The sequence below is a fragment of the Biomphalaria glabrata genome, chromosome 1, assembly GCF_947242115.1.
Source record: "Biomphalaria glabrata chromosome 1, xgBioGlab47.1, whole genome shotgun sequence".
In the NCBI taxonomy this organism is placed as follows: Eukaryota; Metazoa; Mollusca; class Gastropoda; family Planorbidae; genus Biomphalaria; species Biomphalaria glabrata.
This window is the reverse complement of record NC_074711.1, coordinates 32625498-32637982: the sequence shown is the minus strand read 5'-3', so window position 1 is coordinate 32637982 and position 12485 is coordinate 32625498. Positions and strand designations below refer to the sequence as shown.

General features: G+C 33.1%; 1 protein-coding gene across 5 annotated transcripts; it reads left to right on the top strand.

Moving 5' to 3' along the window:
- The first annotated feature begins 1976 nt into the window (after positions 1-1976).
- LOC106053747 (polycomb group RING finger protein 3-like) lies at positions 1977-12273 on the top strand. 5 transcript variants are annotated; one of them, XM_056032841.1, is made up of 11 exons: positions 1977-2081; positions 4641-4691; positions 5094-5291; positions 5579-5675; positions 5792-5847; positions 9181-9234; positions 9374-9491; positions 9669-9693; positions 10658-10750; positions 10923-11015; positions 11759-12273. In XM_056032841.1, the coding sequence occupies exons 1-11, from the start codon at positions 2036-2038 to the stop codon at positions 11795-11797; spliced, it is 870 nt and encodes a 289-aa protein (XP_055888816.1). In that variant the 5' UTR covers positions 1977-2035; the 3' UTR covers positions 11798-12273. The 5 variants fall into 5 exon arrangements, with proteins under 5 accessions (XP_055888816.1, XP_055888837.1, XP_055888843.1 ...); XM_056032862.1 differs by lacking the exon at positions 1977-2081 and adding an exon at positions 2161-2192 and having other exon boundaries at positions 4641-4693; positions 5095-5291; XM_056032868.1 differs by lacking the exon at positions 1977-2081 and adding an exon at positions 2208-2532.
- Positions 12274-12485: the final 212 nt, after the last annotated feature.

Below are 12485 nucleotides of genomic sequence, written 5' to 3'. Positions count from 1 at the left end.
TAAAATGTCTGTATCTTGTGTTGTTTTCATTGTTCTATATATAATGCAATCGTCTAAAATAAACTGACCATGATCTGACTTTTGTTCCTGACAATAATCATTTATATACCAATAAATTAAAAATACAAGTGGACCTAAAACTGTTCCTTGAGGTACACCCGAGTTTACTGTTATTGGTGTTGATTTAAATTAGAGCCATTTATTTTTACAGTTTGTTCTCTCCCTGTCAGAAAATCTTTTATCCACTAATACAATGGACCATCAATGTCAAAATATTTTTTATTTTTTAAGCAAACAAGGTGGTGAACTTTTCAAAAGCAAGTCAAGATGCTTTATTCGGTTTAATGTTCGCCAATAGTTTTTGTATCTCCTTTTCGTGTACTTCTATATCTCCTATGTTGCCTACTTGGTTCAAATTAAGTATATCTCTTGGTCTTCTGCAAACGCTAGACAACCCATACGGGATAGTGCTTTCTCCTGCGTAATTGTCGGACCATAAGAAGTCCCTCTATACTGTCCATACCGGCGTGTTCTGTATGGGGACTTAAGAGACTTTCTTTTCTAATCGACGAGTACATAATTGACATTTAGAACTAAAAGAACACGAAAGCAACTTTTCGAATTGAGAGTCTTTACCCGATCCAAAATAAGTAAATATATTTCATATGCAGTGGCGTAGCAAGGTACCCGTGGGCCCGGGTTCAAGAACATCTCGGTGGGTCCCCCTCCAACCAATAAAACAAATTTAGTGTGTGACAAAAATGAGTAATCTAAATGCAAAGACATTCCCATGTAAAGATCGTACCTTTTTAAAAAAAATAAGTTATTCGAATGGATGGTTTTAAGGTCATATACGATGTGAATGAGTGGGCATTGCACCGTATTGGTTTCAAAATCAACCATCGCTAGAAAACAAAGAAACAAACTTCGAATGGATGGTTTTGAGGTCATACGATGAGAATGTATGGGCATTGGCATCGTATTGGTTTCAAAATCAACCACCGCAAAAAAAAAAACAAAAAAAAAACTTTGAATGGATGGTTTTGAGGTCATACGATGAGAATGTATGGGCATTGGCATCGTATTGGTTTCAAAATCAACCACCGCTGGAATCCGCTATCGGAATAATTTAAATAGGCACTCACTGAACCTCCAAGAAAACATTTCACATCTATATTTCATTTAGTATGGGGATTCAACCCAGGACTTGTGTGACAGGCTCGAGCTAAATGGGAGATGGCATAAACACGGCTTGGTGATGGACCGAATTGATGTTGGAAATCAAGTGCCAGTGCTTCTTATTAATTGTGACTGAATTAGAGACAGTATTATAAGCGCACTTTCTTAAAAGCACGGGATAAAACGATATTATTAATTAATATCTATATTCGTTTTAAGACACATTAGGAAGTAATATGTAAGCATGTAGTTTAAATATTGGACTATTAGTGTTAAGTTAAATTTTAATTTAGGTGATGGCCAGAGACTGTAGATGTATACGACTTAACCACTGCCTGCTACACAAGTAAATATCACACCATTACTGCGATGACTATAGGATGTAACCACTCCCTGCTACACAAGTAAATATCACACTAGTACTCCGGGTTCAAGAACATCTTGATGGGCTCCTCTCGAGCCAATAAGACAAATTTAGTGTGTGACAAAAAATGAGTAAACTAAATGCAAAGACATTCCAATGTAAAGATCGTACCTTTTTCATTAAAAAAAAGAAATTATGTCATAACGTTTGATTTAAATAGGACCGCATATAAGTAATAGTGTCTTAAAAGTCAATGTTTTTACAGCTTCTTAACAGAGTTAAACTACTTAAAAGTGTTTCAAATGAACAAACAAATGTTCTTCCTAAGTTCTAATGTTGGCTACAACTGGCCTTGAGTCATGGGCCCAAGCGTAATGAGCTCCTTCGCGCCATGGTTGCTACGCCACAGCTGTTGGACCCTAGAGCTATTGTTTGTTGTGGGCCCGGGTTCATTGAACCCCTTCGCGCCATAGATGCTACGCCACTGTTCCTATGCCTATACAAATTATTCAAACGAGCGAGGCTCGGCGGTCACCTGGTAATTATAAATTATACAGTAATGCACGTTAATTCATCAAGTTTGGATTGTCTATCTTGATTATGGGGCAAGATAGTCTGATAAGAGTATGCCTATAGAATCTATAGAGTGGTAAAAAGGCGCAAAAATGCTGGTCTTAAGTTAGATCTAGGCCCATCTAGTTCTAGACCTAGCTTATAGGCTAGTTAGTAGTTTTTGAACAACGTTTGTTTGTCCTAGAGAGGTACACATGTCTGGAGAGTTGGCAGTCACGTTGACGGTTTCTTTAGATCTACATTGAGGTCTAGTCTAGACTATAGACTCTAGTCCATGATCTAGAATAATCTAGATTTATTATATATACTATATATAGATCTAGACTCTTGTTTAGATCTACGATAGTGATAGATCTAGTCTTGATTTGGCTAAATCTATAGTACTATAGTCTATTATATCAGAGGCAGAGCCAGAGGTATGATATTCTCTAGATGTAAATGCTCAGTAAATCAGTGTAAATTGGCCACATTCTAAAGACTAAACTTTAGGGCACTTTACTTTTAGCTTTAGGCCTATTTAAAATAATTTATTAATTATTATAGATCAACTTATAGATTATAACATTATAGAACAATAAGTTTATTATATTTAATTATTTATATTATATTATAGATTATTGGATTTAGAATTTTAGATTTTAGATAAATATAGATCTAGACTTCTACAGACTATTTATAGAGTGTCACTAGACTAATCTAATGACTAGATTTTAATAGTATTAAGTAGATCTATATAGTAGTATAGTATAGAGACAGAGAGTCTACTACTAATTAGTCTAATTACTAATAGCATATATATATACTATATTGTCTATATTCATAGATCTAGATCTAGTAATAAAATAATTCTAGTTAGAGTTTATTAGATCACTGATCAGAGATATTAATCCTATCTAGATTCTAGACTAGTAGTAAGTAGATCTAATTAAAATCTATAGGATAGGCATAGGCTATACTATACTATACCTATACGACTATAAGTCACTATAGACTATAGCCTATAGGTCTAAGTCTAGATATATAATCTATAGTAATCTATAGCCTATAAGTATATAATTATTTATTTATGTAATATAGAATCTAGTTCTAGACCTATATAGAGTCTTTTTAGAGATCTACTTAGAATCTTATTAGATCTGATCTATCTTAGTTTCTAGATTCTAATCTAGTCCTAGGTCCTAGACTTATATCTAAATCTAAGAGTCTAGGACTTAGACTTAGAATCTATACTACAGTCAGTATAGTCTAGATTCTAGATCTATTAAATCTATAATATGACTATAGACTAAAGTGTCACTATAGTTATAGACTAATAGACAGATGATAGTAGTGTAGACATAGATCTAGTTACAGATAGAATCTAGCTATTCTAGACTTATAGCCAAATTATACCATGACTATAGTCTTAGTATACTATAGAATTTATATAATAAGATCTAGATCTAAGACAAGACCTATATAATATATAAAAAATAATGATGTTAATTTTATACACTATACAGTTATTATCTAAACATTCTTGATCTAATCTAGTTCTAGATTACTCTAGGTCTAGAAATCTGGAGTACAGACTCTAGTCTAGATCTATATAATATATAATATATTGTTGTAACTTTAGGGTAGGCACTCAACATAAAGGCAGGCAACTCAAGAAAGTTTAACAGGAAATAAAGACAGGTGTTTATTCACTAGGACAAACACATAACACCCTTCAGCTTCCTCAGAGTCTTGCTACTAATTGACCAGTCCTTTAGACAGCAACCCGAATGTGGACCAACGACAGCCTTCCCCGCTTCGCTCCAGGTCCCTTCTACAACCTTCAGGCAGCACAAAAGCTGGCTTCTTAGTTTCCAAACATTCAGACTCTTTATAATCCCTGATGCACTGTTATTCTCTCCATTCTAGTGTCTTCCTGTTTACGTTCACTAGTGCGCACCTCAAGCACTGGTGCAAGGCAGGGTTACAACAATATTTTCAATTTTATAGTAATATTATAGTATATAGATCTAGTGGCCATAGACTATAGACTAATTATGTAGATAGTAATAGTACTAAGACTAAGTCCTAAGTAATATTAGTAAATAGTACAGTAATATACTCTTTTAGAAATTTAGACAGAGTATCTCTGTATTTAATATAAAGATCTATAGATCTATATGTATGTATCATTCATAGATTGTTATTGTTATAATATATATTATTAAATCTGAACACAGACTTTCTGGAACTATGATATTTTCTTGGATAGAGGGCATTGGGGTGGGGTAATTATAACTCAATATTTGTTTGAAAAGTATAATATTAGCACTTACAAAATAGTCATCAGCTTCCTAAAGAAGGAATAGTCTTATTTTTTAAATTATTTTTTTATATTTTACATTTTTTAACATCTATAGATTCAAGTTATAATTTTTGTTGATTAGTCAGAACATTAATTTAATGTAGAATCCTATTCTAAATCAACAAACTAACAAACATTAGAAGTGGTTAGTCTTTGAAATTTTATTGAATTTTTTTTTTTCAGGTATACTGATCGGTGTCTCTTTGTTTTTTCTGTCAAGGTTAACTTTTATTAAGGTGAGTCTAAAGGGGGAATTAAATCAAGTAATGCAAGTATTTATTAACTCTTTCAGTGCAAATTATTTTGATTGAAAAATTTGAGTTTTCTGACACTAATTTCAAGGAGAGTATACTTACTAAAACATAATTTTTTATTTTATTAAATAATTTAATATATGCACTGAGCATTTTAATGAGGCATTAATGAATGATGTCCTATACAGAAGCAATAATAATAATATTATGTGCATTACATACTTTATAGCCATTGCTAAATGCCTAGGCTACCATTCTTTTTGATCCAGGCTATTCCACTTACTCTACTTCTTGCAAAACAATTAGCCTATGTATGTGGCAACTTTGTGACTGTATAAAATGTGCCTGTCCAATTAATTTGTCTTTATATAATCTCTCAACAGTTTTCTCTTGATATTAGCAATGACTAGTGCTGCTGAAGGGGATGATGCTCAAAAAGTGAAGCATCTGTCACCCAGAAGAATAGATGACCAGAACATATTATGGATACCAATCCAGTCAGTCAACCCACACTTGATATGTGGTCTGTGTCAAGGATATCTGTATGAAGCATGCACAATCACAGAGTGTATGCATTCTTGTAAGTCCTCAAACAATAAATGTATCAATAACAGATACTTCATAGATTCAAGTAGGCAATAATATTGTAAAAAAAAAATTATAAAAATTCTAACATTTTCATGGCAAAAAGTTTGGAAATTTGGTTGGTTTTATTACGTTTTTTTTTTTACAAGATCTTAGTGACAAACAATATTACTTAAATAGATTCTGTAATATCTTCTTTTTTTTTTTTTTTCTGTGTGCTCATATATTTTTATCTTTTTCAGCCATGTTGCTTGATTTAAAAAAAAAATGGTTTTATTTCAGTCTGCAAAAATTGCATTGTAAAACACCTAGACAGAAGTTTGAATTGTCCAATGTGTGCCATTCTCATCCATCCTACAGATCCTTTTGTTCACATAAGGTAAGCTGTATGTTAATGTAGAAATTTATTTAGAGGGATGTAACTTTGTCCTATAGTAGGCCTACTTTTATTTCATGTCTTATTGCTATCTTTAATTTTATTTCTGTCTATTTAAGGTTTGATGGTCTTTTGCAAGACATTGTCTATGCACTTCTTCCTCATGTAGAAAAAGGTAATTTTAGGTTGCATTTTTTTTTGTGATGTAAACATTTTAATCAATATTTTTTAAGTTTCTGTGATATAACTGCAGTTCAGTCAAAAAATGACCATAGTTCTCTTTTGATTAATTGAAACCTATTTATTATTAGCCCTTTTCTTCTTTTATTAAAATGGTTTTAATGTTGGTTTTTATTTTTCTTTCATAGTAAAAGTTACTTATTGTTTTGTATTTAGGCTCTTAGTTCTTGAGATTAAAAAAAAGCCTTAACACAATGTGTGCTGTAGTGTAACTTACAGTGGCATTCTACACATGGATGTGATGATTTTTAGTTTTCAAATTAAATAAATTTAGGGATATGTGTAATATAGTATTTAAGGAGAACAGGCAGTGTATGATGTATGCAGCCTCTTTAGCAGTGTAGACAAATGAAAGTGTTTTTGCAGCCAGGCTCTAGATAATTAGTATATCCGCCATACCAGTTAATAGGGTGGACAGAATCGACAGAACACTACAGCCTGCTATTTGGTGATGAGAAAGGAGCTCGACAAAAGGCACATATCACTAGCAAATGTTCCTCCGGAAATTTGACTCACCGACATTTGAGGAAGTTGAAACAGTAATTCATACCAAAAGAAAATCTGCTGCAGAGGACAGGCGCAGACAGCGAAAAGAAAATCTAAATCGACCACCGGCAGACAATGTTATGCTTGCCCTGGATGGAGCAAAATATGTAGGTCACAGCTGGGACTGCATAGCCATGGGAAATACTGCATTCCTCATTAATTTTCGGACTCGAAGACAAGCCTTCTTCTTCTTCTTCATCGTTCTCATTGTTATGTTGGAGTGTTCATATGACTAGACCAATACATGAGATGAACTGCGCAGTGGTTTCCAAATCAGGGAGCTCTCCATATAGTTTTCTTTCTATTGGGGTGATTTGGGCCCAATGTCTTATACGGGCCTCTTGGTAGAGAGAGCAGTTTTGGAGGACGTGGTCGGCATTTTCTGGTGATACTCCACATGGGCAGATTTCACTGGTTCCAATTTTGAGCTTCCGGAACATGTGTTGTCGCATTCTGTTGTGTCCGGTCCTGAGTCGAAAGATTAGACGTTGGTCTTGTCGGGACAGCTTATAGTAAGCGTCATCTTTCTTGTGATTTGGATGTCCATTTCTCATTTATTTTATCTACAATTAATTTCTTCTGGATAGAGTGCAGAGTTTACTTGTGAGTTTGTTCTCCCAATCTTGGCGAGTGTGTCAGCCTTCTCATTTCCTGCTAGTTGTATGTGAGCTGGTATCCATTGAATAACAGTTTTTTTGCTGTTGTTGTTGAGCTTTGTAAGTGCTGTTCTGAGGTTTTTAATATAAGGGGAATCAGAGTTTTGCAAGCTTTGGAGGGTTGTTTTCGCGTCTGTTAGAAAGACAATCTGACTGTGAGGGGAACTTGGATGATTTGCTAGCATGGTAGCAGCTAGTGCTAGTGCTTCCCTTTCTGCTCTGTGACTGTCAGAGAGCTCTCCAGTTGCAAAGGATTTTTCTAGTTTTCCTCCATCTGGCCATTCGATAAGTATTCCAGCTCCTCCATTTGTGGTGGCTTTATGGGATGAGCCATCCGTGTAAACTCTGATCCACTGATTGCTAGGGTAATTGGTATGTAGAAAACAGTTCACTATTTCCTTGAGCTCTGTTGGTCTGTAATCAGATTTTCTTTTTATGTTTTCAATATGGTCCCTTATAGTAGGAAGAGGGCTTTCGTCCCAGGGAGGAGATTCATTATAGTGTATTGAGGATTCCAGAGTAATTTTTTCAAGTTGGTGTTTCTTTTTAGGTTTAGAGATTCCTGTATGAAATTGGTCCTTTTGAGACGGTTTTTTGTGCCAGTTTTGTGGATTTTTGTTCTGAGTGGGTGCCTCTCCAAGGTTTCCAATTTAGTGAATTGGGAAAGGATTTTTATTTCTCTTCTTTCATCCAGAGAGATCAGGGCAGCGGTTTCCTCCATAGCTCTTATGGTTGTTGTTTTGATTGCTCCTGTCATTATCCTTAGACCAATATTTTGAACCTTGTCTATTTTTCTTAGGTTGGTTTGGGCTGCTGAGCCCCATGCTGTGGCACCATATTCTAGTACAGGTCTTACATAACTGGTATAGGTCTTTTTCAGGATGTTGTGATTAGCTCCCCAATCTGTGCCAGCTAATTTTTTCAAGAGGGATAGTCTCTGGATGCCTTTACTCTGCCTTATTATAGATATTTATTCTTCATTTCTTCTTGCTTATCACATTTCATTTTTATTTATTGCTATCCTCAAGAAGCATGTTTCCCAGTACTCTTTACCAGATAAATCATATTTGTAATATCTTATAATAAAAGATGAGGAGTTGCTGTTATGGTTTTCTCACATCATACTTTGAACTTGCTGCTTGGTCATTTGGTATGCATGCTGGACTGTCATTCTGTTGTTTTGATGATTCATGGTTTTTACTTTGCCTGCCGCCATTCCCCATTGTCCACAGGAGGTTTGGGTTAGGATGTTATGTAGATTATTTTCAAACTCTGAAGGAACATCCGAAACTTGTAATACATGTGTCTAGTAATATTTTTTTAGATTTAAAAGGCTCGAAGCCTCCAATTTTATGTAATAAAAAGTGAAAGACAAGGCAAGGATTAAAATTTTTTTTTTAGTTTAGACCATGCATTTAAATATAGAAAAGAATAGAAGGTGCGGCGGCTGAGCTGTAAAGCACTTGGCTTCCAAACCAGGGGTCACGGGTTTGAATTCTGATCATGATCTTTGGGCGTCTCGGAGTCCACCCGGCTCTAATGGGTAACTGACATTAGTTGGGGAAAAGTAAAGGCGGTTAGTCGTGCTTGCCACGTGACACCCTCGTTAACCGTAGGCCACAGAAACAGATGACCTTTATATCATTTGCCCTATAGACCACAAGTCTGAAAGGGGAACTAAAGAATAGACTTGACTTCTGGACAATTTTTTTTTATTGAAATTGTCCCTTAAAATTAAAAAGAAGATACTAGATAAGAATATTTATATTTATAGTAATTCTCTTTAAAATAATTTAATAAGATCTATTCATAAATAAAATCATGAAAATAAGCAACCAGTTTTTCTGACATTGTTAGCACCTGTTTTCTAGAGCTTTTCTCCTCCCGTTGCTACATTTGTCACATGCTTTAGCCTTACTTAAATCTCAGTTGCATTGTCACATAGAAAAGAAACTTTCATTTAAAATAACAAGTTTTTCCCTCTTTATTTTTATGATATAGATTATTGAACAGTTTTAGAAAATTAACTTTCTTTTGTTAAAAAAAACAAACTTTTTTTTTTTCAGATGAATTGATGAAAGAAAAGGCTTTCTACGAAAAGCATAATAGAGAAATAAATAGTAGGTTTTTAATTCTTGTATGTATTCTTTTTTAAATAATTGACAGATCTGTAATATTTTTTTCATTATGAGTCAGTTGATTGATACAAAAATGTAGAATTGAATAAAACCTAACCTAATGGGTTTTTTTTATTTTTAGAAACACAAACACGAGTAGCAGTCAAGGCTCAACCTGCCATTCTCCCTACCCCACCCAGACATTCCTCTTACAAACATTTGTATGTCCCTCCTATTTCTTTAAGGTTAAAATGTTTAGAGTGAGTATTTTACAGTTTGAAGGTTTAAATTAATTGAATTTATTTAATTGGAACTTTATTTTAATAACAGTTTGATAAGGATTGAAAGTTGTTTTGTTGTTGTTTTTTTTTAAATTTATAATATCGCTGACTGATCATGAACTCTTAAATTTTTATATCCGTACAATTTCTTTACAGGGCTAAAGATGATATTCATAATTTGGTAAGTATCATTCATATCTGTATATTAAAAAGATGACAATGTTGCTTTTTTCTCTTTTAGTCAACTTTTTACCTATCTTGATTTTGAATCTAAAATTATAATTAATTAGAGTTATAAAATCTTGAAGAAAAATAAAGATTACAAAGAGAGTTTGTGTTTTCACACTAACTCAGAGAGGCCATTACAGGTTGACCCATGGGTCTGCAATACAGTAGACAGACATGTTTTTATATTTTCAGCACACATATCAGAAAGTACGAACCACTAACCTATCTCTCTCCTTCTTGTTTCCTGTGGAGCTTGAACATTGCATGCTTTTCAGATTTTCTACAAGTAGACTAAGAAATTTATCAGCAACAGTTGCATGTGTACTAGTTTTAAATACACTAGTCATTGTCCATTAAATCTTGTATCAAGTTCAATTGAATTAATGGCAACATCTGGAGTAGTATTTTGCTACCCTCCTCATGGCATCCTTTTACTACTAAGAAGAAATAGGCGAACAGGGAAAAGGAAACACAACCTCCATTGAGCTTTCAAAGTACTGAGTACATGGTAAAAAAAAGTCAGAAGAACTCTCTAGCCCTTAAATGATTATCTAATTTAGGGGATAACCTTTGGGTACAGGGAGCTTGGCTAATAGTCTATATTATTTCCTGGCCTCTAGAAGAAATCTTTTCCTTTGCTCAAACATCTCAAGGCTTTTGGTAAGACTCTAATGGTATATAACTGCCTCTGATGTGTGCAGTAATAAATAACACAAACCAATGCCTATTAAATATTTTTTAAAAAGAAAACAAAAATAAGTAATATATATATATACAGGAGGTCCTCAGGTTATGTGGTTACGACTTACCTCCCATATAATATACTATATAAATCCTTGTTTTGACTTAGGATGTTTGTTTTTTCTCTTATGTTGCTTTTTGTTTACTAAACTTTCTTTTCAATTTTGTTTTTTCAGACTAAAGAGTACATTCGGGTCACAGGGGGTGCCACTATACATTCTCTTTCAGAATTTTTAAAGAAAAAACTGCGAATTCAAGACACACACAAGGTGTTATTTTTAGTCCTGCAGATTATTTACTCTCAAAAAATTATTAAGGATTCTCACTATATATATATATATGATAAAACTGATATCTTGTAGAGATAAATTCTTCAATACTAATACTTTATTAAAGTACAGTCTTAAAAACTTGTCTAGACTCTATCATTTTTATTTACAGATAGCCTTATATTGTCCAAGTCGTTCAGGATATGTTTGCCTCAACAATAGTCACACTCTTAAAGCTGTGAAAGATTTGTATTGTCATGACAGAGTAAGTGTCTAGCTTATTTCTCATTGGCAATTGTACTACATATATATAAATATATATATAAAGTAGATTTAAATAGTTAACCTCTAAAATCAATATAATATAGTTACCTTACTCTTGCCAATATATGCATGTGGCATGGCTCTATTTTATAATATTTTATAACAAAATATTTTGTTGAATACTTTGGTAAATGATATGTATGTAGAGAGTAGAAATCAAAATTTGTAAGTAACAAGTCTTCAGACATGACCTTATTAAGCATGGTTCTGAGCAGCTTCCTGTCTATTGGGCCTATAGTAGGTAATATAGAACACTTGTTAGTTCAACTCTAATGTTATAAAGGATTCGTTGTTAAGTACCCTTGCTCTGTTAGTCTTAACAAGGGACTTCTCATAGCCACAAGTGATGAGAGGCTCTTCACCCTCGACCAGCTCTGAATTTTCTATGGTGGACCAACAACCAGATGCAGATCACATCAGCTATGGTTGTCTACTCTTGTCAGGCTGTAGGCTGGAAAGGGGTTTAGTATTCCTCATTTTATTATAACCACCAACTCTGGAAGAATGGTTTGATGGAGGGGGGGGGGGATAGGATACTGGTTAGAGCTTTACTGTCATTTTGACTATGTGAATGACATTTTATGGTAGTGCTTCATGACCATAACTTTTATATCATTCTTATAGACATTTTTTTTTTATTTTGGATAATCTGCATTAAATTTATATTTTTTTTTATATCTGCAGGAAATTTTAGATTTAAACTATGACATTGGCCAATGGTGACATCAAAAGATTTATCTTTTTTTTTTTTAATGGGCATTAGATTTTCTGGGATTTAAAATATACAAGTATCTTTTGAATTTAATGTAATTACATTCATACTCCTTAATTTCTCATATTCTAGTGTAACCAGTCTTATGAAATACTGTCTATACTACAACTTTGCTTTGACCAAAAGAGTAATATGCATATAAAAAAGGGAAAAAATAAACTGTATCATTAAAAAAATGTAATACAATGCAATTTATACAAGAAAAATTCTTTGAAAACAATGAAATACTCTTTTTTTTTCTTTTTTTTTTTTACAATTTAAAGATCTCCATTTTTTTAAAGCAAAGCTGTAGCTTTGATTCAATGCATTTAGTTGAAAGGTCTGACTTTCTGAGTTCCATAGTTCTGATTTTAAACAAAATGTAATATACTTTCTATATTAATGTTGATGTTTGCTTTTGTTATTTATGAATAAATACTGTTCAAAATACACACATTTTTATTTATTTATTTATTAAATTTTTTTTAAAGATTTGACTAGGATATTTTTATGAATTGTAATTGTTCTTTCAGTGAATCAAAAGTCTTGTCCTGAGCATTCCCTATTGTAGTGGCTTTTTTATTACAATGCTTATATTAACTTACTAAGTATCTTTCTTGTATGTTTGGATTTTTGCTACCAATTTTTCAACCACTTCTA